Below are 25,415 nucleotides of genomic sequence, written 5' to 3'. Positions count from 1 at the left end.
GGTACTGTTCAATGCCCAAACATGCATTTGCTTAACTTATACTTTTTGTGGGAATGCATAATCGTCATATGACACAAACAGACTTTCATATTTGCAATATAAACGGATAAAGCTTCTTGAGTTTCTCTGCTCTGTGATTGAACCTAAGACCTAGTTAGGCTTATTTGCTTAATATGCTACAGAACATAGGATAGTCTAATGTCCCTGACACGCCTACGATAGAAAAATGCATATTAACCCCTTTGTGAGAGTTGACATGCCAGGCATGTCACGGGAAAAATATACAGTTAACGACAACTGACGTGCATGGTATGTCATGGGGGTTAAATGAGCTTGGTTTTTAATGATCGCTTTCTTCGTTTAGCTGGTGTTGCTGCAATGCCTTGATTTTGAGGTATTCAGCTACACCCAAATAATATTATACTGGGGTGGCATGTGATCAAAAAATCTCCAGAGTCTCCCAGTCTCCAGTGGCCAGTGATTTATTAGAAGCAGAAAAATGGGCCAAATTGTAATGGCTAGACGATTGGGTCAGAGCACTTCCAAAGCTGCAACTCTTGTAGGGTGTTTCCAGTCTGCTGTGGTCAGTACCTATCAAATGTGGTCCAAGGAAGGAAAAGCAGTGGATCGACAACAGGTCCATTGAAGGCCAAGGCTCATTGATGCACAAGGGGAGCCAAGGCTGGGCCTTGCGGTCAAATCCAACAGACAAGCTTAAATTGGTGAAAAAGGTAATACTGCTTCTGATAGAAAGTTGTCAGAACAGACGGTGCATTGCAGTTTGTTGTATATGGAGCAGCATAGCTGCAGACCAATCAAGGTGCCCATGCTGACCTCTGTCCACTGCATCATGGTGATGACCAGGTGCATGTGTATTGTTTACCTGGAGAACACATAACACTGTAATATACTTTGGGAAAAAGCCAATCCAGCGGAGGCAGTGTAATACTTTGGGCATTGTTCTGCTCGACAACATTGGGTCCTGCCATTCATGTGGATGATATTTTGAGTGGACATGGTATTCCCTGATGGCATTGGCCTCTTTCAGCAGGATAATGCACCCTGCCACAATCCAAAAATTGTTCAGCAATGCTTTTGAGGAACACAACAACGAGTTCAATATGTTGACTTGGCCTCCAAATTCCCCAGATCTTATTCCAATCAAGCATCTGTGGGATGTACTGGACAAATAAGTCCCATCCAAGGAGCTGAAAAGGTTCTTGGTGCCAGATACCACAACACACTTTCAGAGGTCTAGTTGAGTCCGTTCCTACACAATATTAGGCAGGTGGTCATAATGTTATGGCTGATCGGTGTACACGTGTAAGAGATCTCTGTGCCCCATCTTGGTATATCCACTAAAGCCGACTTCCTCGGCTACTCCGCCCACTGAACAGCTTTCTTGGTATCTGCTGGTGTCAGAATGTTGCCTGCTATAAGCGCCTTCCCCTCATGAAACATTAGCCAAGACTGGATGCTTGAGTATGTTTCTCTCCCACCCCAGAAGTAGACTAACCAGGTACCAGACTCCAACTGGTCTGGTCCTGAGTTAGTTTGATGACATACTCCAAAACTCTCTGCCACGGACAGGGCTATCCGGCGTGCCGTGACATGGGACTGTGGGTGTAACAAGGGTTAAATGCCAACCAGGCTTCCGGTGCGTTTGGTCACTTTCCCCGCAGGGCACCAAGTAACCACCACCAACCCCAATCAGTCGCCCCCAAACTCCCACTGTAAAACACGATGCCACCACTAAGAACTGGGGAAAAGAGTGTTGTCCCAGGCTAAGGGAACACAAATCAGCGGAGGTAGTTGGATGGACTATCCAGATCCGTGACACCGGGTGTCTGTCTATATAAACAATTGGACTGTGATATATACACAATCCTCTAACTGATATCTATGTAGTTAACCACTTAGTAACGTGACATACATCAGGGCTTGACAAATCCCAGGCGCCAGGTCGCCATGGCGACAGAGAATTTTCTCCTGGCGCCTAGGTTTTGTCAGCCTCTTACATCCAGAAAAAATTGTGGATGTAAGAGGCTGAGTCACCACACGGGGGCGCTGCTGTTGCTGTCTGCCCAGGAGTCTGGGCAGACAGCACAGCCACTCAGAGCCCGCCCCCGAGCCTGAGATCACTCCCACGGAGTGATCCAGTAGGCTGAAAACGCGGTTGCTGCAAAAGCAGCAATCGTGTTTTCAGCTGCCACAGGCAGCTTCAGGGAGGGAGGGGGTTTGTGTGTTGATTGGGTCCCCACACAAGTGTGGGGACCTGACCCAACACCCCCCAGCTGCCTGATCGCTCCATGAGAGCGACAGTGCAGCGTTAACCCCTTCAATGCGGCATTTAGGGGTTAATTCCCGTTTTGTACGGGGCTCTGCTGCTGGTGGTCTGCCTGGAAGCCCAGGCAGACCAGCAACAGCAAAAACGAGCCCCCACAAGCCCTTTGATGACTCCTGTAGGCATGGAAGCCTACAGCAGTCACCAAAGACCCCCCCCCCCTGCAATGTCTGGTCTATAGACCAGCAATTGAGTCCCAGCTGCCAGAGGCAGCTTCAGGGACAGGGGAGAGGCTTCTTCGGTCTCCACATGAGTGTGGAGACCAGCCCCAACACCCTCCTGCTGCCTGATCGCTCCCTGAGAGCGACAGTGCAGCGTTAACCCCTTCAATGCCACAATTGTGTATGACTCATTCGTGGCATTGCAGGGGTTAACATTTGTCCCCACAAGCTTGTGGGGACTAAATATCAGTCAATGCTGTGCTCCAATGGAACATCAGCATTGAAAGAGTTAAAAAAATTAAAAAAAAGAGTTAATTAAAAAAAAAAACAGCACTGACCTGAAAGTCCAGTGTGCTTCCAGGTCAAATGCTGTGAGTTTAGTAAGTGGGCTGATGATGATCAGGTCACTCCTGACCAACTGTTAGTTTAAAAAAATACTGGCTCCTAACTTTTTTACCTGGCGCCTAGATTCACAACAAATTTGTCAAGCCCTGACATACATATATGTATACAAAAGGCTATCTCTAGGCTGAATTTGATTAGAGAACAAAGACGGAACTGATTTAAAAATGTTTAATCTGAGTATGAAATGGGTCACAGTGCTGTTACACAAAAATGCATATAAAAAGAGACAGACATAAATAGTACAAGAACATAATTAAAAAAAATAAATAAAAGGGATAAAACAGAGTATCATGCCATACTTCCTTGGAGCCTTGATGTCTCTGTGATGGTAAAAACAGGCTCTCTGGTGTTGCCTCTGTGTTGGTGAAAACAGGCTCTCCTCCATTACCAATTGCCCACCTTTTTCTTTTTTTTTTACCGGAAAGGGGACCTGCTGCTTCTGTGTTGTTTAGCAGCGTCTCTTGATCCATCGCGGCGACACAGGAACCCAGTGAAGTCACGTGATTAGTGATTAGGGAGCACAGAAGCCGAGGTCTGAAGTGCCAGACCTCGAGCTCCCTAATGTTGGGCTAGTTAGAGGGAGGTCGTGATCTCCCCAACCAGCCCTGCTCATCGCTGATCAGGGCTAGTTGGGGCGATCACGATCTTGCACCTACCTCGGCGTGGCCCTGAAGACCGGCCCAGGGGAGGCGGCTTCTCCGCTCGCCCCTCCCCTAGAGATATGCTACAGCTTCGTGGGGAATCGTCCGGCTTGGTGAGTTTCAGTACCCGGCGTATGAGACGACACCCGACTTTTGAGAAGATTTTCACGGGTTAAAAAGTCGTCTTATATGCCGGAAAATACGGTATATGACCCTGATTATAAGACGACCCCCCAAAATCTAAACTTTAATTTATGAAAAAAAGGAAAGCCTGAATATAAGACGACCCCGTAGGAAAAAAGTTTTACCAGTGAATGTTAATTCGTGTAAGCTATGTGAACGATTGTTTTTTTAATAAAAGCTATGATTGAGAAAAATATTTTGTTTTTATTTCCTTTATTTTTCAACCTGCAGTTATGCACATCTGCTTCCTGGCTTGCCACGCTAAACACCCCATCAACCACAACTGCCCCTAAATTAACCCTGAAGACCCCATCAACCACAACTGCCCCTAAATTAACCCTGAAGACCCCATCAACCACAATGAACTCTAAACACCCCATTAACTATAACTGCCCCTAACTTTCAGCAGCCAAAATATGAATTTTATACTCGCCAGTTAGATGAGTTCTTGAGCCATGTAGACGGTATAGGAAATGGGCGGGGCCAATCATCACTTTAATCCGCCCCACCCCCTTCTCCCTGTCCCTCCTTGCAGCCAATCGGCAGGGAGGAACTGGAAGAAGGAAGTGGGTGGGCCAATCGGCAGTGACTGCAGGGAGGAACTGTAAGTAGGAGCTGCTGCTGTGAGTCAGACTAAACGGATTATAAAACAAGGGGAATTAATAAAATTATAATAGTAGGAAGAACTCTGACTCCAGATGTAGCGGAAGCGTTTAGAAATTATTACTCAAATCTATATACTACACTAGACAGAACTAATGTAGAGGATGTCACGGGCAGGGTTATCGGCCATACCGTGACGTGGGAGTATGGGTATAATGAGGGTTAAACGCCAACCAGACTTCCGGTGCGTTTGGTGCCCTGCGGGGAAAGTGACCAATCAACCACCAACCCCAACCAATGACCCCCAAAACTCCCAGTGTAAAAAATACATGTATGTATGAATGTATACAAAAGGCTATCTCTAGGCTGAATTCGATTTGAGAACAAAGACAGAACTGATTAAAAATGTTTAATCCTGAGTATGAAATGGGTCACAGTGATCATTTTCCTACCAAACTCCACACTTGTATCACTTGGCACAAGGAAAAGAAAAATGTTGGTGCGCTAAGCTAGTCTCAGGCTCAAATAATACAAATGTATAATATGAGGCCTACCAAACAGTGTGAGCATGCTGCAAATACAGTGTGTTGGCTGTACAATGTATACAAAAAATAAAATACTGTCTGCGCTTATCACCCTAATAAAGTTGGCAACAAATATATAAACGTAATATAAATGAGAGGTTTTGGTTATATGAATTGGCCAAAGCATAATTAAGCTCACCCGCCACGTCAAGGCACACTCTCAATAGGGTGAGAACCTACTCTCACCTCCTACACAGTGGGCACACAAAGCAGTTTATACTGCTACCAAAACCTTATTAATGTGTTGGGGGAGGTGCAATTTAACCTCCTCCCATTTAACCCTTGGACAGCAAGCTGCAACCAGACTGAGGAGCCAACAACCTCACAGTGATCATTTTCCTACTAAACTCCACACCTGTATCAGTTGGCACAAGGACACTTTCGCATAGCACTTGTTATGGTCATGCCTGCATGGCGAGTTTGGTCTCCCTGAAACCAGCACATCGCAGGCATAAGGATGCAATGTACGATGGGGCCCAAAAGTTATGCACCCATCATATTTTGGACATTATGCATTCAATAATTTTACCCTGTGTCCCTTGATACCCTGTCTCCACACCCCAGGGAGATGTAGCCAGGATGTCTGGCCCTTCACTCTTCCACAGGAATCCCTTCCTGTCCAAAGTGACAATACCCAGCATGGGGTAATCCAAGTTTTATTTTGGGTTCTGGCTCCAAAAGGAAAGGTGTAAACAAACTTTAACCCCTTCGTGACAAAGGCTGATTTTACTTTTTGTACCCTTTGTGACAATGGCCGTTTTAACATTTCTGCGCTGCTCGTGTTTAGCTGTAATTTTCTTATTTCCCGTTTACTGAACCCACACACATTATATATTGTTTTTTTCAGGACAAGAAGGGCTTTCTTTAGATGACATTGTTTTGATTGTATCATATTATTTACTATTAAAAAAAGTATAAAATATGGTGAAACATTTAGAAAAAAATGGACTGTTTCTAACTTTTAGTTGAAAAATCTTTTACTCATCTATAAAAGGTAATGAAAAAACTGCTAAATAGATTCTACTATTTGTCCTGAGTTTAGAAATACCCAATGTTTTTATGTTTTTTTTCTTTTTTTTTTTTCTACACATTATGGGGCAATAAGTACAGGTAGCGTTTTGCTATTTCAAAGCCATTTTTCCAAATCTGGTAATTCTTCCCCCCATGTGCCATTTCGGGTATCTTTGAAGCCGGCCAACGCAATTTACCCCATCAAGTCATGTATTTTTGAAAACTAGACAGCCCAGGGTATTCCAAATGCTAGTATTTTAACCCTTTCCAAGCACTATTTCTACCATCAGCCTTTGTCAAACTTTATGGTAGAAATTTGTTTGCATTTGTTTTTTCACACACATTTTACTTCAGGTATGAATAAACAGGTTCTGGTATATGTCACTATCATAAAACACCCCAATATGTGTTTACCAACATCTCCTGAGTACAGCGATACCTCACATGAATGATTTTGCCTGGCTGTTTGGGGGCAAAATGGCCACATTTGGGGCATGCGCATTTTCAATGTTGAACTTTGACGTTTGGCGATCAACTGCCCATGCCCTATTTGGTACATCTTTGAGCCGGGCCATTTCAGTGTGCCCAACAAAACCATATATTTTTGAAAACTAGACACACCAGGGTATTTTAAATGCTGGTATTTTAACTCTTTGCATGCACACATTTTACCACCAGAATTTTTTCAAAGTTTGCAGTAGTATTCTTTTGTGTGTATTTTTCCCCCACACACCTATGTTATGTATGAATTTACAGCGCCTGGTATATGCCTCTGTCACACGACACCCCAATATGTGTTCAGCAACATCTCCTGAGTACAGTGATACCCCATATGCATGGGTTTGTCATTTTGGGGGGAACTAAAAGGCCACATTTGGTATGTGTGCATTTTTCTAATTGGAAATTAGATGTGTGGCCATCCTTCCCCCCGTGTTAATTGGGACCTTGTTGAACCCGGCCAATTCAATTTACCCCATCAAATCATACCTTTTTTAAAAGTAGACACCCCATGGGCATTTAATATGCCAGTATTTTAACTCTCTCCATGCGAGAATTGTTTTAAGCTAATGTGCTAATTTTAGGACTTGCTCACAAATATATTTTATATATATATATTTTATTTTTTTTGCCTTTTTTAAAAAAAAAATTAATTTTTTTTTTCAACTTGAAGGTTCCCCTGATAGTGACATCAGTGGGAAATTATTTTTACATTTTACTGTTTTGTTTACAATTTTTTTCTAATTATTATTAATTTTATTTTTTAATTTATTTTTACTAATCACACTGTGATTAGAAAACTGGGCTCCATTGACTTGCATGGTTGAATGCAGTACCTGTATTCAACCTGCAAGTGGAGCCAGAGTTCTCTAGAGGGTCTGAGACCGTCTAGCGAACTTTTTCAACTTTATTGTTTTTTTTCCTGGGCCGCCGCCATCTTGCAGATGGCGAAGATCACCGGCAGCTGCGGATCACCGGCAGCTAAGTTTTTGGTGTCGCTGGATGCCTCCTGATCGAGGCATTCCAGCGACACCATTTAAGTTTAGGAGGTGATCGTTGATCGCCTCCTAAACGCTTTTAAAACGGGCGTCCGCCGCCATACAATGTATGGCGGTTGTTGACGCCCCGGGGAGGGGCCAGACATGGCCCCTGGTACCGATCGTGGCGTTGCTGAATGCCTCGAGGTCGAGGCATTACAGCAACGCCGTTTGGGTGCAGAAAGCGAACGTAGATCGCTTTCTGCACCCGTTTAAAGACGTGCCGGTTCTGGCACGTCATTTGTCATAATCGACTTTTTTTTCGTGCCGTGCCAGAACCGGCAATTGTCATTAAGTGGTTAATGGAGCCGCAGTTACTCATGCCGTGGCATGACGTAGGAAGTGGATAATTTAAGAACAGCGCGGCTCCCTGTTATATCAGAGGATCAAAAACTATATATAAACCATTGGAGAGGAAGGAGTTGGAATGGGCAATGGACAGACTTGTTAAAAAATAAATCACCTGGCCCAGAAGGACTTTCCCACTTATTTTACAAGACCTTTAAAACCGAGATTGTGTGGTATCTTCTGAAAACATTTGGGGAGATTGCACTGGGTGGGGGGGTCTTCTAGCAGAATATCATTCTGATACGCCAGTCAGAAAAACAGCCTGAAATAATTACGAACCATGGGCCAATTTCCCTTATTAATGTGGATATTAAATTGTACTCAATAATATTGGCCAAAAGATTAAAACCAATTCTACATACCATAATACATAAAGACCAGAGTGGACTTATTCCAGGTCAGGATTCGTCTAACAATGTTAGACGAGTGATAGATGTGTTGCATTATGCAGAGAGGAGCTAGGAATAACCATTCTTGATTCGATAAACAAAATAGTTTATGTAAATTTTCTACTGTACATACATTGAGACTTGCCAATAAATTATTGAACGAATGGAGACATGTGGAACTTTCTTGGTGAGGCAGAATAGATGCCCTAAGAGCCTACTTGATGCCTGTAATAAATATGGGGCCAACACAAACTTAATATTGGAAAACACATATATATGTGTAGGCGTCGAAAATAGGCAGAGTTGCTTAGATGCAAGTAAAGTTAACCCCTTCGTGACCTTTGCCGTCATGACAAGAAGGTCACTAAACGACCTTTGACGGTCCTGAACCGTCAAAAAATTAAATAAGCTTAGAAAGTGATCAAGGATCACTTTATTCGCTTAAACGGCCTTGCTGCAATGCCTCGATGTCGAGGCATTCAGCAAGGCCGAGATCGGCATCGGGGGCCATGTCTGGCCCCTCCCCGGGGCGTCAACAGCCGCCATACATTGTATGGCGGCGGACGTTTTAAAAGCGTTTAGGAGGCGATCAACGATCGCCTCCTAAACTTAAATGGTGTCGCTGGAATGCCTTGATCAGGAGACATCCAGCGACACCAAACACTTACCTCTGGGTGGGCTGTGACCGCTCCAGTACCAGCAAAATGTGTAAAAAAAATATTAAAAAAATAAAATAAAATTAAAAAATAAAGTTTATTATTTTGAGCAAGTGCTAAAATTTCTCAAAAATCTCAACAAAGAGTTAAAATAAAAGCACTTCAAATACCCAAGGGGTGTCTAATATAAAAAAAAAATGGCTGATGGGGTAAATTGGAGTGGCCTAGCTCAAAGATAGGGCATAGGTACAGACTGACCAAAATGGAGAAAAAAGCGCACTTCCCAAATGTGGCATTTTAAATCTGAAACAACCCGACAAACCCATGCATGTCGGGTATCACTGCACTCAGGAGATGTTCCTGAACACACATTGGGGGGTGTTTGACAGTGGCATATACCAGGACCTGTATATCTATAACTAAAGTACAATTTGTGTGGAAAAAAAAATAAAAAAATTACTATTACAAAGTTTGACAAAGTGTAGTTCTATAATTGGTGCATGGAAAGGGTTAAAATAACAGCATTTGGAATACCCTGGGGTGTCTAGTTTTCAAAAATATATGGTTTGAATGGGTTAAATTGAGTTAACTGGCTTCAAAGATGTTCCAAAGAGGAGATGGAGGCAGAATGACCAAATGACCACCTGAATTACGCATGCCCCAAAAGTAGCCTTTTTACCAGCCAAACAATCTGACAAACCCATGCATGTGGGGTATCGCTGTACTCAGGAGATGTTCCTGAACACACATTGGGGTGTTGTTTGATAGTGACATATACCAGAACCTGTATATCTATAACTAAAGTACAATTTGTGTGGAAAAAAAATAAAAAAAATTACTATTACAAAGTTTGACAAAGTGTAGTTCTATAATTGGTGCATGGAAAGGGTTAAAATAACAGCATTTGGAATACCCTGGGGTGTCTAGTTTTCAAAAATATATGGTTTGAATGGGTTAAATTGAGTTAACCGGCTTCAAAGATGTTCCAAAGAGGAGATGGAGGCAGACTGACCAGATTTGTTAAAAAAGATTTGGAAATCATAAAACGCTGCTTGTACTTATTGCCCTATAACTTACAAAAAACAGCAAAAAAACATAAAAACATTGGGTATTTCTAAACTCAGGACAAGTAGTAGAATCTATTTAGCTAGTTTTTTTACTTGCTTTTTTAGGTGAGTAAAAGATTTTTCAAATAAAAGTCATAAAATGTTTTTTTTTTTCAATTTTTCACCGTTTTTTTATTTTTTTTATAGTAAATAAGATGATACGATCAAAATAATGGTATCTGAAGAAAGCCCACCTTGTCCTGAAAAAAACAATATATAACTTATGTGGGTACACTAAATGGGTGAGGAGAAAATTAGAGCTGAACACAAGCACCACAAAAGTGTCAAAACAGCCTCGGTCCCACAGGGTACAAAATGAAAAATGAGCCCGGTCCTTAAGGGGTTAAAACATTTAATACAAACAAAAATGGAAGAATATAAAAAGTAGATAACAAAAATAATACAAAATAAGTCTTACAAAACCTTGGAGAGGAATTTAGTTCATGACATCTGTCCTATGCATTCCTGAGGAGGGAGGGAGTGTTGGGGACGTGAAGAGTCCATGGATGGCAAGTACATCTTCCCTCAACCTCTCTTCCCATGCCTCTCCAATGTCTTACAAATGCCTTGCTTATATGTGGTTTGGATAATGATTTCAGTCTATTGGTCTTGACCTGACTGGGTGTCCAGACATGCTTACTAAGGTCTTTACGCGTCTAAACCCTATTTTAGGTCGTCACTGTAAGCATACTGTAATGCCCTTTTACAGTTACAATTATACCATGCATTAACAAGTTACTATCCTGTCTATAGAATGCCTGTTCAGCAAATCCTTCATTCCATACTTAAGGTCAGGGAAACTCCTTTCCCTATCATTGAAGCCTATTAATATGTCTTAATGATCATTTATTTATGAACAATGTCTACTAGGGCTGAAACAACTAATCGATAAAATCGATAATAATCGATAATGAAAATCGTTGTCAACGAATTTCATCATCGATTAATCGGATCGATTTTTATCGATTATAAAAAGAGGTTTTTTTTTTTCAGAGCAAATGCTCTGAAAAACTCCTCTCCTTATATAATCCGACCTCAAACAGAGATCGGATTATAACACCGGAATCCAGATCCCCCTCAACGCTGCAGGGGACCTGGATTCCCCTCACTGTCGGCGGGTCTCTCACTTCCGTCTCTCTCCCCCTCCCATCTGCCTCCTCCCCCCTCCCATACATCACTCTGCCTCTCTACCCGGCACCGTTACTGACAGGCACTTTCCCTGCAGCTTCATAGAAGCCTCAGTGTAAGTGAAGGTGAGTAACGGAGTCTGTCTGTGCGATGCAGACCCCCACCGGCTGACAGAGAATCATCCTCTCTGACAGCCGGTGAGGGTCTGCATCGCACAGACAGACTCCGTTACTGCCCTTCACTTACACTGTGGCTTCTATGAAGCTGCAATGAAAGTGCCTTCAGTAACGGAGCTGGGTAGAGAGGCAGAGCGGTGTATGGGAGGGGGGAGGAGTCAGAGGGGTGGATGGGAGCCACCCTCCAATACACCACACTGGCTCCTCCCCCTCTCATACGCCACTCTGCCTCTCTACCCGGCTGCCTGGTGTCTTGTCAGAAACGGAGGTTCACAGGAGGCAGAGTGGAGTATGGGAGGGGGGGGCAAAGTGATGTATGGGAGGAGCCAGAGTGGAGTAAGGGAGGGGGAGGAGCCAGAGTGGTGTATGGGAGGAGGCAGAGTGGAGTATGGGAGGGGGAGGAGCCAAAGTGAAGTATGGGAGGGGAGGAGGCAGAGTGGTATATGGGAGGGGGAGGAGGCAGAGTGGTATATGGGAGGGGGAGGAGGCAAAGTGATGTATGGGAGGGGAGGAGCCAAAGTGATGTATGGGCGGGGAGGAGGCAGAGTGGTATATGGGAGGGGGGGGAGCCAGAGTGGTGTTTGGGAGGGGGAGGAGCCAGAGTGGTGTATGGGAGGGGGAGGAGCCAGAGTGGTGTATGGGTGAGTTATAGTGGTGTATGGGGGGTATTATGAATTTTTAGGGCATATAGGGGGTATAAGGCATATGGATATTAGGCATATCAGGGGGGCATAAACATATCTGGGGTAAAAGGTATATCAGGGTGCTCAGTGCCATATAGGGGGTATAAGACATCGATATTAGGCATATCAGGGGGGCATAAAACAAATCTGGGGGTAAAAGGTATATCAGGGGGCTCAGTTGCATATCACTGGCATATAAGGAGAATATGGCATATCAGGGGCACAGTGGCATATCGGGGGGCACAGTGGAATCTCTGGCATATAAGAGGTATAAGGCATATCTGGGGCAGAGTGGTAAGCTGGGGGTCAGATGTGCATAACTGGGGGCAGTTTGGTAAATGATAGAAAATATAAACAAGGCTTTTTTCTCATAGTTTTTATTAAATATGACAAATAGTTAACATATGAGTTAATATTTACTAATAATGTATTAAAACCTAGTTTGAGAAACACTGTTTGGGTTCTTGTAGCTTTTATTATTATGTCAGTAAATTAAGGTGAATAGAGAAATGCCATTGTGATAAAGAGATGAAAGTGTAAATTGTAAGTTTTTTATTACATTATTTTAAATTAAAAAAAAAATGAATTTTTTTAATCAGATTAATCGATTAGTCGAAAAAGAAATCGGCCAACTAATCGATTCTTAAAATAATCGTTAGTTGCAGCTCTAGATTTTTCCCAAATAACTATATCTCTGAAAAAAACCTATTTTGTTTGCCTAAACAAAATAAAGATTGTGAAATGATAGATATTGGTCAGGTTTTAAAATAATTAGACTCGGACACAAGTACCCATATTAATTAGGTTGACGATCCAGACTCTATCAAGTTTGTTTGTTTTTTGCTATTCGCTCCATAAGAATTACCTAGCATACCAGAGTTGTTGTTATTGTTTTATATAGCGCCATCAAATCCCGTAGCGCTGTACAATGGGATGTATGGTAATATGTGAATTTTACTATGTATATTTGTGTTTTAAGAATAGACAGAATATTTTATAAAGAATTTTATGCACTTTAAATAGATGGAGCAAAATGGTTTATAGCTAACTTAGTGTTTTGCTATCTTAGTTATTTGTGATAACTGTCATTATCATAATTATCATAATGTCATTTTTGTTTGTTTTTGAAAATGAATAAATATTTAAGAAAAAAAAAGTTTGTAATATACACGCGTAGATCTCAATTTGTAAGCACTATTACTTAGATTTATAAAGCATGCTAAACTGTAAAATCTAAGCTTCAAAAAGGTTTTGACCATTTAATTAGATTAACCTGATTTAATCAGTATACTCATGCAAAACAAAAATTGCCAATATTATTTAGCATTAAATGTGTTACTTTGCAATTTACATATACTTTTTATGTTTCAGGTGCATCACCAGTGGATTAAAATGGCAGAACATAATACTTACGGACACCTCATGAAGGCATTCTTTTGCTTTTAAGCAAAGGTGGTTGTATTTAGGTATCCTGAAAAATCGGAATACAGTTACCTGCAAAGACCTTTTCTTGAATTACTAATTGCGTACAGGCAGGCCTGTGATCTGGGCCAAACATGTCTACCTCTTCACTACGTCGTCAAATGAAAAATATTGTACATAATTATTCAGAGGCAGAAATCAAAGTGAGAGAGGCCACATCAAATGACCCATGGGGACCATCCAGTTCTCTTATGTCAGAGATTGCTGATCTCACCTACAATGTTGTGGCATTCTCAGAAATCATGAGCATGATATGGAAACGACTTAATGACCATGGCAAAAACTGGCGACACGTTTATAAAGTAAGTTTTATGAAATTATGCATTAGTGCAAAAAAAAACAAAAAACCTTAGGTTTCAGAACCCTCATAATGCATTTCCACACTACTTACTAATTACTTTCTTTCTAACAGTAAAGTTGCTTTCATATTATTTATATGTGAACTGCCATACAGTTAGAAGCTAGTTTTTTAAATCATGCTTTTTTCATATATTTAAAGGTTTGGTCATATCTCCCCTTTCCCTGGTGTCTAAGGTGATGCTTCACCATCATATGCCCCCTTAATATAAATTATACATACAATTAATCGTCTCATTCTAAAGATGGATATCTCATAATTAGGGCTGCAACAACTAATCGATAAAATCGATAATCGATAATGAAATTCGTTGCCAACGAATTTCATTATCGATTAATTGAATCGATTATTATCAATTATAAAATGAGGGTTTTTTCAAAGCAAACGCTCTGAAAAATACCCCTCATTATATAATCCGTTTGAGTGACTCACAGCAGCAGCTCCTACTTACCAGTCCCTCCCTGTAATCACTGTGACAACTGGCCCCGCCCCCTTCCTTCTCCCAGAAGGCCAGAACCACATGGCTGTGACACTCATCTAACTGTAAGTATAAAATTAATATTTGGGCTACTGAAAGTTAGGGGAGGTGGGGGTTAATTTAGGGGCAGTTATGGTTAATGGGGTGTTTAGGGTTAATTTAGGGGCAGTTATGGTTAATGGGGTGTTTAGGGTTAATTTAGGGGCAGTTATGGTTAATATGGGGTGTTTAGGGTTAATATAGGGGATGCTGTGGTTAATATGGGGTGTTTAGGGTTAATTTAATGATGAGGACTGAGGGTTAATTTGATTAATTTTAATAAAGTTAACTTAAGGTGCAGTTAGAGATAAAGGGGAATCTAAATCCTGGGGGCCGTGAAGATTAACCCAGTACTTATTTATAAAAGTATGGTGTCAGTGTGATGCGAACGGGTCTGTGACTCTATGAGGGGACTATGAGATATTGGGCATATCTGGGGAGGACAGAGTGACATCTGGAGTATACATTACATATTACATATTACATATACATTATATAAGGCATATGTGGGGAGGGCAGTGTGGCATGTCTGGGGAGGATGGAGTGGTGTATCAGGGTGTATAAGGCATATCTGGGGCCACAGTGGCATATCTGGGGGTAGAGTGGGGTGGCATATGTGGGGAGGGCAGCGTGGCATGTCTGGGAGGCAGTGTGGCATGTCTGGGGAGGATGGAGTGGTGTATCAGGGGGTATAAGGCGTATCAGGCACAGTGGCATATGTGGGGGTGGAGTGGCATATGTGGGAGGCAGCGTGGAGTGGTATATGTGGGAGGCAGCGTGGTATATGTGGCAGGCAGCGTGGAGTGGCATATGTGGGAGGCAGCGTGGCATGTCTGGGAGGCAGCGTGGCAAGCCTGGGCTCAAATGTGCATCAATTGGGGGGCCTGGTTGGGAAATAAAGACAAGAAATGCATTTTATCAAAGTTTTTTTTTTTTTATTCTGCTGTTTGTATTTAACATCATTTGTTTATTAAATTATTTTAAATAAATGAAAAATTTACATTCATTTTTTTTATCCGATTAATCGGCCAACTAATCGATTATGAAAATAATCGTTAGTTGCAGCCCTACTCATAAAATATATATATATATATATATATATATATATATATATATATATATATATATATAATTTGAATCGCAAACCTTGTAATGAAACATTGATCAGTACATGAAATATCTGGCAAATATATCAATGATTATCCATTTAATAAAGATCTCACAGATAAGAGCAAAAATATTAAGCCATTTAAAAAAAATGTCTGTTTATGCTTGCATGTGTCACGTGATGCTGTGTCCCTGTACAGCGCACATCCGTTCTCCCCTCCTCCCTCCTCCTCCTCCTCTAACCCTAGGCTCACCCCTGAGAGAGAGTGTGAGACACACACACACACACATTTTAACACCTGACGCTGACATCCACACATATACACTAATAGCAAAACACTAACACCATACATCGATCAGCCTTAACAGTATGACCACTGACAGGTGAAGTGACATTAATAATCTTCCTGTCAGTAGATGGGATATATTAGGCAGCAAGTGAACAATTGGTCCTCAAAGTTGATGTGCAGCAGGAAAAATGGACAAGTATAAGGATCTGAGAGACGAGCCAAAATGTGATGGCTAGATGACTGGGTCAAAGTATCAACAAGCATCGCTCTTGTTGGGTGGCCAAGGAAGGAAGAGTGGTGAACTGGCGGCAGGATCACGGGCAGCCAAAGCTCATTGATGCATTTGTGGGGAGTGAAGGCTGGCCCTTGTCAAATCCAACAGACGAGCTACTGTAGCTCAAATTGCTGGAAAAGTTAATGCTGGTTCTGATAGAAAGGTGTCAGAACACACTGTGCATCAGTTTGTGCCTACAATGGGTGCATGAGCATAAGATCTGGACCATGGAGCAATAGAGGTGGCCTGGTCTTTTTTTTTATTATTATTTTTACATCACGTGGATGGCCAGGTGCGTTGCTTACCTGGGGCATACTTGGCACCAGGATGCATCCATGGAGGCCCCACTTCACAACTTACAGGATTTAAAGTATCTGCTGCTAATGTATTGGTGCCAGATACCACAGCACACCTTCAGAGATCTAGTGGAGTCTTATGGCGACAAAAGGGGATCCAATACAGTTTTCGGCAGTTGGCCATAATGTTATGGCTGATCTGTGTAAACTAACACACATACTAATTGTATGCTCATGAACACCTTACAATAACACACACATGCCAATACCATACATTCGGCTGCACACTCGGCTACAGTGTAACTTTCTCGCTACACAGGGAGATCAGCCTCGATTTCCCCCAGCAGCATGACTTCCTGCTTACCGATCCTTTGAATGTATGCAGGTACGAATGCCGGTAAACGTTTGGTAAAGAAATGCCAGATCACCTGATTTTCAGGAATGGATAAAGGCTGAGTTCCACTCCACTTTTCAGCACATGAGATCATCTGTTTTGGATTCTTTTTCCCAGGCTAAAACCTCTTGTCCTGATACTCTACCTAGGGACTGGCACCTGGAGGAACCCAAATCTCCGGAAGAAGGGAAGCTTTCTGAAGTGACCTATTTGTTTCCTGTAGAGGAGGTGAACAAGCTGGTTATTGCAGTGAGAGCCGCTCTGGACTTGGTCTGTTTTCACTTGCAGCTGTTCCTCTCCCGTTTTTTCAAGGTTCTTTTAAGAAGCCTAAGGCCTTTCCAGTCCATAAAACCTTAAAATCTATTATTGACCACTGGAAAGCTCTAGAAACTATCTCCAGAAGAGTTTCCAGATTGTTTCCTTTCCCAGATGATTTCCCTGAGCTCTGTTTTGCTCCCAAAATAGATGCTCCAGTGGCCAGGGCCACAGAATATCTGCTATTCTCTTGGAAGATTCCTCTCATTTTCCAGATCCCATGGACAGGAAGACTGAAGGGGCAGCTAAGAGGACTTTTGAGGCCTCAGCGGCTATTTTCAAACCAGGCATTGCGGCTGCTTAAGTGGCCAGAGCTATCTGTTTGTGGCTTCAACAAATTGATGATATCCTGGGTAGTGCAGGAGTAGATATTCTCCGTGGCATTTTGGATATGAACAGTGCGGCTTCGTTTTTCTGCAATTCAGCTATGGAATCCGTCCGTATGGGTGCTAGGGCCACTGCCCTATCAGTGGTCTCTAGAAGAGCTCTATGGCTCAAGTCCCGATCAGAAGACTCAACTTCCGAGCACCATTTGTGTGGGATCCCCTTCTCTTGGAAAGATTTGTTTGGGAAAGAACTAAAAGTTCTGTTGTAAAAAGCTACTGGTGACACGCATTTTTTGCTGAAACTGCTCTAATATCTTGAGACACCTGGACTCTGGGAATCATTTGCATAGGGTACAACAGTCTGGAGCTTGTCAGCACTCCTCCTTATGACAGCGGTCCCCAACCTTTTTGGCACCAGGGCCCGGTTTGGTGGAAGACCATTTTTTCATGGACTGGGGGGCGTGGTGATTTGGATTTGATTACATTTATTGTGCGTTTTACTTCTATTAAATATTTATTATCATGTTATATTTATTACTATTTATAATACTCCACAGCACTCCATACCTGGCTACCCTAGCCACAATGTGCTTAAAGGCCACGGACCGGTATCGGTATTATGATATCAACGCCCCTTCTGAATCTTATCCAAGATTTTGGAAATAGGTGTCTATTCCTGTCTATTCCTGTGCCTTCGGGTCAAATAGAGAGAGGTATTTAAGTCCACCTCTTTGTTGTTCCCAAATCTTCAGGAGGTTTCAGACCGATTATAGATCTCAAGTTTCTCAACTGTTTTGTGGCTTACAGAAAATTCAGGATGGAGTCAATCAGATCCATCATAAAGCTTCTTTTCAAGGGAGATTTTCTAGCTACTGTCTATCTTCAAGGTGCCTATCTTCATGTTCCCATCAGACAGTCGCAAAGTTCCTTCGGGTAGCTTTCCCTTCCACAAAAGGGGTTCTTCACTTCCAGTTCAAGGCCCTTCCTTTTGGTTTTGCTTCTGCACCAAGAATTTTCACCAAACTGCTGTCAGGAGTTGTTGCTTTCCTGAGGAAGGAAGGCATCAAAGTGGTCCCTTATTCAGACGACTGGCAGCAAGCTCTCCAGATCTTCTAACTCAGCAGATTTACAGGATTTTGGAAGAAATTATCAATTTCCTTCCTGGGATTGATCCTGGACACCTCCTGTCGGAAGATTTTCCTGCCGGGAGATAAAGTTCAAAATGTAACTAGCCTCACCACTTGATTCTATCCAGATGTCTCTCCATTCTTAGGCTCGTCATGTGTCTTCTGAGAATAATGGTGTCTACAAGGCCTGCCCTGGCCTTTCCACAGAATTTCATCCTGGGGACATGTTATCGGTCCATTCCGGCGCTCTCAAGGAAGTATTCCAGCCAGTGTTCACTTTTCCCACAAATGGTGGTTTCAAGTGAAAGGACCGAGTACATGGAGAGTCCAGTATCGCTCACCTTTTCGCTGTGTTCCTGCATGGAAAGGAGAACATCACAGCGGAGTTCCTCAGCAGAACGTCGGTTCTTCAAGGCAAATGGAGCATGAACGATTCAACATTCCTGCAGATCACGAGAGGCTGGGGAACTCCAGAGATCACACTCATGGCTACAGCAACCAACAGAAAACTACCTCCTGGTTTTCTTCCCTGTCGTCGGCAGGCCACCCCTTAGCTCTGGATGCCTTTTCTCAGACTGGGTTACATCTCTCTTCCTCTCATCACCAAGGTTTTTGGGAAGATGCCAGGTGATCCTGGTAGCTCCCAACTGGCCCAGAGTTGATATGTCTGTCCGTAGAGCATCCAAAAAAGCTGGAAATCAAGCCGGTTCTGCTCCATCAAGGGCCTGTGCTCCACCTGAACCCCGCTTACTTCAAATTGTCAGTGTGGCTCCTGAGAGGCAGAAATTGATCCAGGCTGGTCTCTCTGAAGAGTTGGCTGATATCCTGATGAAGTGCCGAAAGCAGGTTACCAATCTCCGGTATAAGATCCGGAAATCCTTCTGCTCCTGGTATTCTAGCAGAGAACTTCAGTGGGATAATGTCTCAATTAGCAGCATCTTACATTTCCTCCAAGCAGATTTTCGTAAACCTAGGTCATGTCAAATTTATTTAATTGCATCCTACGAAGAAGTAAGTAGAAGAGTAGATCAGGGTTTTGCAGTGGATGTAATCTACTTGGATTTTGCCAAGGCTTTTGACACGGTCCCGCACAATAGGTTAGTCAAACTGAAAGAAATTGGTCTAGATGCAAATTCTTGTTCTTGGGTTTGAGATAGAGTACAGAGTTGTCATAAATGGTAAATCTTCCAGTTGGACAAAAGTGGTAAGTGGTATCAAATGTCATATGGTCAGATGAAACCAAGGTAGAGCTTTTTGATAGAAACTCAACTCGTTGTGTTTGGAGGAGAAAGAATGCTGAGTTGCATCCAAAGAACACCATACCTATGGTGAAGCATTGGGGCTGTTTTTTCTGCAAAGGGACCAGGACGACTGATCCTTGTAAAGGAAAGAATGACTGGGGCCATGTATCGTGAGATTTTGAGTGAAAACCTCCTTCCATCAGCAAGGGCATTGAAAATGAAACATGGCTGGGTCTTTCAGCATGACAATGATCCCAAACACACCGCCCGGGCAATGAAGGAGTGGCTTCGTAAGAAGCATTTCAAGGTCCTGGAGTGGCCTAGCCAGTCTTCAGATCTCAACCCCATAGAAAACCTTTGGAGGGAGTTGAAAGTCCGTGTTGCCCAGCAACAGCCCCAAAACATCACTGCTCTAGAAGAGATCTGCATGGAGGAATGGTCCAAAATACCAGCAACAGTGTGTGAAAACCTTGTGAAGACTTATAGAAAACGTTTGACCTCTGTCATTGCCAACAAAGGGTATATAACAAAGTATTGATATGAATTTTTGTTATTGACCAAATACTTATTTTCCACCATCACTTGCAAATAAATGCTTTAAAAATCAGACAATGTGATTTATGGACTTTGTTGTCTCATTCTGTCTCTCATAGTTGAAGTGTACCTATGGTGAACATTACAGGACTCTCTCATCTTTGTAAGTGGGAGAACTTTCACAATTGGTGGCTGACTAAATACTTTTTTGCCCCACTGTAGCTCTGGCACTGAAAACCCCTTCAACTGAAGGATTTAACAAAAGCGCAGCATGAATCGTGGTGTGTAGCCAGAAAGTTTAGAAGCAGAGCTAGGGAGGGAAGAGCAAAAAAGTTACTCTGCCCTGTCTCCAGAGATGAATATACCTCCCTCTTATGTGGAAGGGATTTAACAAAATTTTAAATCTGTTTTGTTTGATTTAATAGTGGCAATAAATATCGGATTGTTCTTGCCTTCCAACCTATTTTGCCATTATTGCATTATTGGCAACAAAGTACCTCAACTCTGTGGTACATGGTTTGTTTCCCCATCCTGCTTCACATTTCATTAACCCCTTCATGACAAAGGCTGATTTTATTTTTTGTATCCTTTGTGACAATAGCCGTTTTAACATTCCTGCGCTGCTCGTAATTTTCTTCTTTCCTGTTTACTGAACCCACACAAGTTATATATATATTTTTTTTTTTTAGGACAAGAAGGGTTTTCTTTAGATGACATTGTTTTGATTGTATCATATAATTTACTATTAAAAAAAATGACTTCTAACTTTTAGTTGAAAAATCTTTTACTAGATTCTACTATTCGTCCTGAGTTTAGAAATAGCCAATGTATTTTTTTTTGCTTTTTTTTCTGCAGGTTATGGGGCAATAAGTACAGGTAGCGGTTTGCTATTTAAAAAACCATTTTTTCCAAATCTGGTAATTCTCCCCCCCCCATGTTCCATTTCGTGCACCTTTGAAGCCGGCCAATGCAATTTACCCCATCAAATCATGTCTTTTTGAAAACTAGACACCCCAGGGTATTTCATATGCTAGTATTTTAACTCTTTCCATGCACTATATCTACCACCAGTCTTTGTCAAACTTTGTGGTAGTCATTTTTTATTTATTTTTTTTCACACACATTTTACTTCAGGTATGAATTAACAGGTTCTGGTATATGTCACTATCATAAAACACCCCAATATGTGTTCAGCAACATCTCCTGAGTACAGCGATACCTCACATGAATGATTTTGCCTGGCTGTTTGGGGGGGGGGGCACATTTGGGGCATGCGCGTTTTTCAGTGTGCCCTATAAAACCATATATCTTTCAAAACTAGACACCCCAGGGTATCTTAAATGCTGGTATTTTAACTCTTTGCATGCACACATTTTACCACCAGCATTTTTGTAAAGTTTGCAGTAGTATTTTTTTGTGTGTTTTTTTCCCCACACACCTACTTTAGGTATAAATTTACACCTCCTGGTATATGTCGCTGTCACACTAAACTGTGAACTAAAAGGCCGCATTTCAGACGTGTGCATTTTTCTAATTGGAAATTAGATGTGTGGCCATCCTTCCCCCTGTGTTAATTGGGACATTGTTAAACCGGGCCAATTCAATTTACCCCATCAAATCATACATTTCCATGCGAGGATTGTTTTAAGCTAATGTGCTAATTTTAGGGCTCACGAAAATATTTATATAATTTTTTTTGGAACTTGAAAGTTCCCCTGATGGTTACATCAGTTGAAAATCATTTTTACATTTTACTTTATTTATTTTTTACTATTTTTTCTTTTCTTTTTACTAATCACACTGTGATTAGAAAGCTGGGCTCCATTGACTTGTACGGTTGAATGCAGTACCTGTATTCAACCTGCAAGTGGAGCCAGAGTTCTCTATAGTGGGTCTGGAGACCATATAGCGAACTTTTTCATCTTTATTATTTTACAGGGCGGCCACCATCTTGCGGTTGGTGAAATCACTCGCAGTGGGGGCTGTGACCGCTTTCCGGAGTGGTCACAACACGTCCTGGGGTGAGTGTTTGGTGTTGCTAAATGCCTCCTGATCGAGGCATTTCAGCAACACCATTGAAGTTTAGGAGGTGATCATTGATCACCTCCTTAACGCTTTTAAAACTGGTGTCTGCCGCCATATAGTGTATGGCGGATGTTGACGCCCCGGGGAGGGGCCAGATACGACCCCTGATGCCGATCACGGTGTTGCTGAATGCTACGTTTGCTTTCTGCACCCGTTTAAAATCATGACGGTCCTAGACCGTCAATTGTCATTAAGGGGTTAATGTAGAATATTTATCTCCTTGAGAGATAATATAGAGATAGATATAGATAGAGAGATAGAGATATAGATATAGAGATATAGGAAAGTGAAAAAAGGCCCGATAGTAACCTTCACTGAGGGGTGCTATGAAAGTAAAGAAGATTTACCGTATTGTCCAGATTATAGGCTGCACCCATAAAGTTTGGTGCTATTTTATTTTAAAGAAAAAAATATTTGTAAAGAAAAAATGCACATTAGTGGAATAGTAAAACAGCATTTTATCTAATGAACATGAATACATATATTTTAACTTTTTCAGTATCTTATGTAGTTCTACTTTTGATAGAATGTTACATACAAACAAAATGGTTTTCCAAATTTCTAAGGTCCCCCTTAATTCATATGCCACTCTAACTCCCCATACTTACCTACCAAACTTGCCCCCCCCCGTGCTCCAGACTCCCTGGTGTCTAGTGGGGGCACCCGGTGGATGTCTGTGCGCATGGCATCGGCTGCCAGAGAGGAGGATCCAGGTTCCCTGCAGTGCTGTAGGGGATCCTCCTGTCTGGCGGTGAACGTCTGCGCGATGCTGAATGAAAAAGGAAAAAAAAAAACCTTTATGGCGTCCAAAACTGCATGTCCTGGGCATCGGGTGATACGAATTGCAGATTCCCGATTATAGGACGCACCCCCACATTAAAGACTTAAGTTAGGGGGGGAAATCCCAAGAGCTGCCCCTATCCTCTGGAATGCCCTCCCCCGGCCTATACGTCTTTCTCCGTGCCTTTATTCCTTAAAAATGCCCTCAAGACCCACTTCTTTAACCCCTTAATAATTGATGGTCCTGGCACGTCACCCGAAAACGAAGGGTTAACGACAATTGACGTTGATTTCAAACGGCTTCGGAGGCATTCGGCAACACCGCGATCGGCACTAGGAGCCGTGTCTGGCCCCTCCCCGGGGGCATCAATGCAGACGCCCATTTTAAAAGTGTTTAGGAGGCAATCAACGATCACCTCCTAAACTTCAATGGTGTTGCTGAAATGCCTCGATGAGGAGGCATTCAGCGACACCAAACACTTATCCCACGACGGGCTGTGACTGCTCCGGAGAGCGCCCTGTAAAAAAACAAAAAAAACAATGAAGTTGAAAAAGTTCGCTAGATGGTCTCCAGACCCTATAGAGAACTCTGGCTCCACTTGCAGGTTGAATACAGGTACTGCATTGAACCATGCAAGTCAATGGAGCCCAACCTTCTAATCAGTGTGATTAGTAAAAATACATTAAAAAATAAAAATAAAAAATAGTTTAAAAAAAAAACCAGTAAAATGTAAAAATAATTTCCCACTGATGTCACCATCAGGGGAACCTTCAAGTTCCAGAAAATTTTAAAAAAAATTTATTAATGTATTTTTACTAATGTATAAAAAAAAATAAAAAACATATATTTTTGTGAGCAGGTACTAAAATTAGCACATTAGCGTAAAACAATTCTCGCATGGAAAGAGCTAAAATACTGGTATATTAAATGCCCATGGGGTGTCTACTTTTAAAAAAATTTATGATTTGATGGGGTAAATTGAATTGGCCCGGTTCAACAATGTCCCAATTAACACGGGTGGGGGGGTGGCCACACATCTAATTTCCTATTAGAAAAACGCACACGTCCCAAATATGGCCTTTTAGTTCCCCAAAAACCTGACAAACCCATGAATGTGGGGTATAACTGTACTCAGGAGATGTTGCTGAACACACATTGGGGTGTCGTGTGACAGCGACATATACCAGGAACTATAAATTCATACATAAAGTAGGTGTGCGGGGGAAAAATACACACAAAAATATATGGTTTTATTTGGCACACTGAAATGGCCCTGCTCAAAGATGTACCAAATAGGGCATGGGCAGTGGATCACCAAATGCCAAAGTTCAACACTGGAAAATGTGCATGCCCCAAATGTGGCCCTTTTGCCCCCCAAAAAGCCAGGCAAAATCATTCATGTGAGGTATCACTGTACTCAGATGTATCACTCAGATGTATCACTGTACTCGCTGTACTTATTGCCCCATAACGCAGGGCTCGACAAATCCTAGACACCTAGGTGTTTGTCAGCCTGCTACATCCCCCCAAAAATGCCCCCACTTCGCCACAATCGTGTGATCGCAGGGGCACTCCGAGCCTGTGATCACTCCCACTGAGTGATTCTGTAGGCTGAAAACACGAAACCAGCAATTGCGTTTTCAGCTGCCGCAGACAGCTTCAGGGAAGAGGGTCGTGTGTTGATTGGGTCCCCACACAAGTTTGGGGACGTGACGCAACATCCCCCTGTTCCCTGATCGCTCCATGAGAGCAAAAGTGCAGCGTTAACCCCTTCAATGCTGCTATCGTGGTATTTTAGGGGTTAATTCCCATTTTGTATGGGGCTCTGCTGGTGGTGGTCTTCCAGGCAGACCAGCAACAGCAAAAATGAGCCCCCACAAGCCCTTTGAGACTCCTCCCACCAGACGCCGGTCTACCTTCTGCGTCCCAGCTGCCAGAGGCAGCTTCAGGGACTGGTGGAGAGAGTTCTTCGGTCTGAGACCAGCCCCAACCCTCCCCTGCTGCCTGATTGCTCCATGAGAGCGACAGTGCAGCGTTAACCCCTTCAATGCCACAATTGTGTGACACATTTGTGACATTGCAGGGGTTAACATTGCAGGGGAAAACTAAATATCAGTCAATGCTGTGCTCCAATGGAACATCAGCATTGAAAGTGTTAATTTTTATCAAAAAAAAAAAAAAAAGCACTGACCTGAAAGTCCAAGGTGCTTCCAGGTCAAATGCTGTGAGTTTAGTAAGTGGGCTGATGATGTTAGTTTAAAAAAAAATCCTGGCTCCTAACTTTTTTAGCTGGCGCCTTGATTCACAACAAATTTGTCAAGTCCTGTGTTATGTT

General features: G+C 42.4%; 1 protein-coding gene across 6 annotated transcripts in view; it reads left to right on the top strand.

Annotated features, from left to right (window-relative positions):
• Positions 1-25,415, top strand: part of EPN1 (epsin 1) — a 181,236-nt gene that overhangs the window by 1,363 nt on the left and 154,458 nt on the right. For all 6 annotated transcript variants that reach the window (XM_053452583.1, XM_053452582.1, XM_053452580.1 and 3 more), the window contains exon 2: positions 13,325-13,737. In XM_053452583.1, the coding sequence (XP_053308558.1) occupies positions 13,510-13,737 (228 nt within the window). In that variant the 5' untranslated portion in view covers positions 13,325-13,509. The remainder of the gene's footprint in view (positions 1-13,324; positions 13,738-25,415) is intronic.

The sequence above is a fragment of the Spea bombifrons genome, chromosome 12 (assembly GCF_027358695.1).
Source record: "Spea bombifrons isolate aSpeBom1 chromosome 12, aSpeBom1.2.pri, whole genome shotgun sequence".
Lineage (NCBI taxonomy): Eukaryota > Metazoa > Chordata > Amphibia > Anura > Pelobatidae > Spea > Spea bombifrons.
The sequence above is the reverse complement of the archived record's forward strand: the minus strand, read 5'-3'. Positions and strand labels throughout refer to the sequence as shown.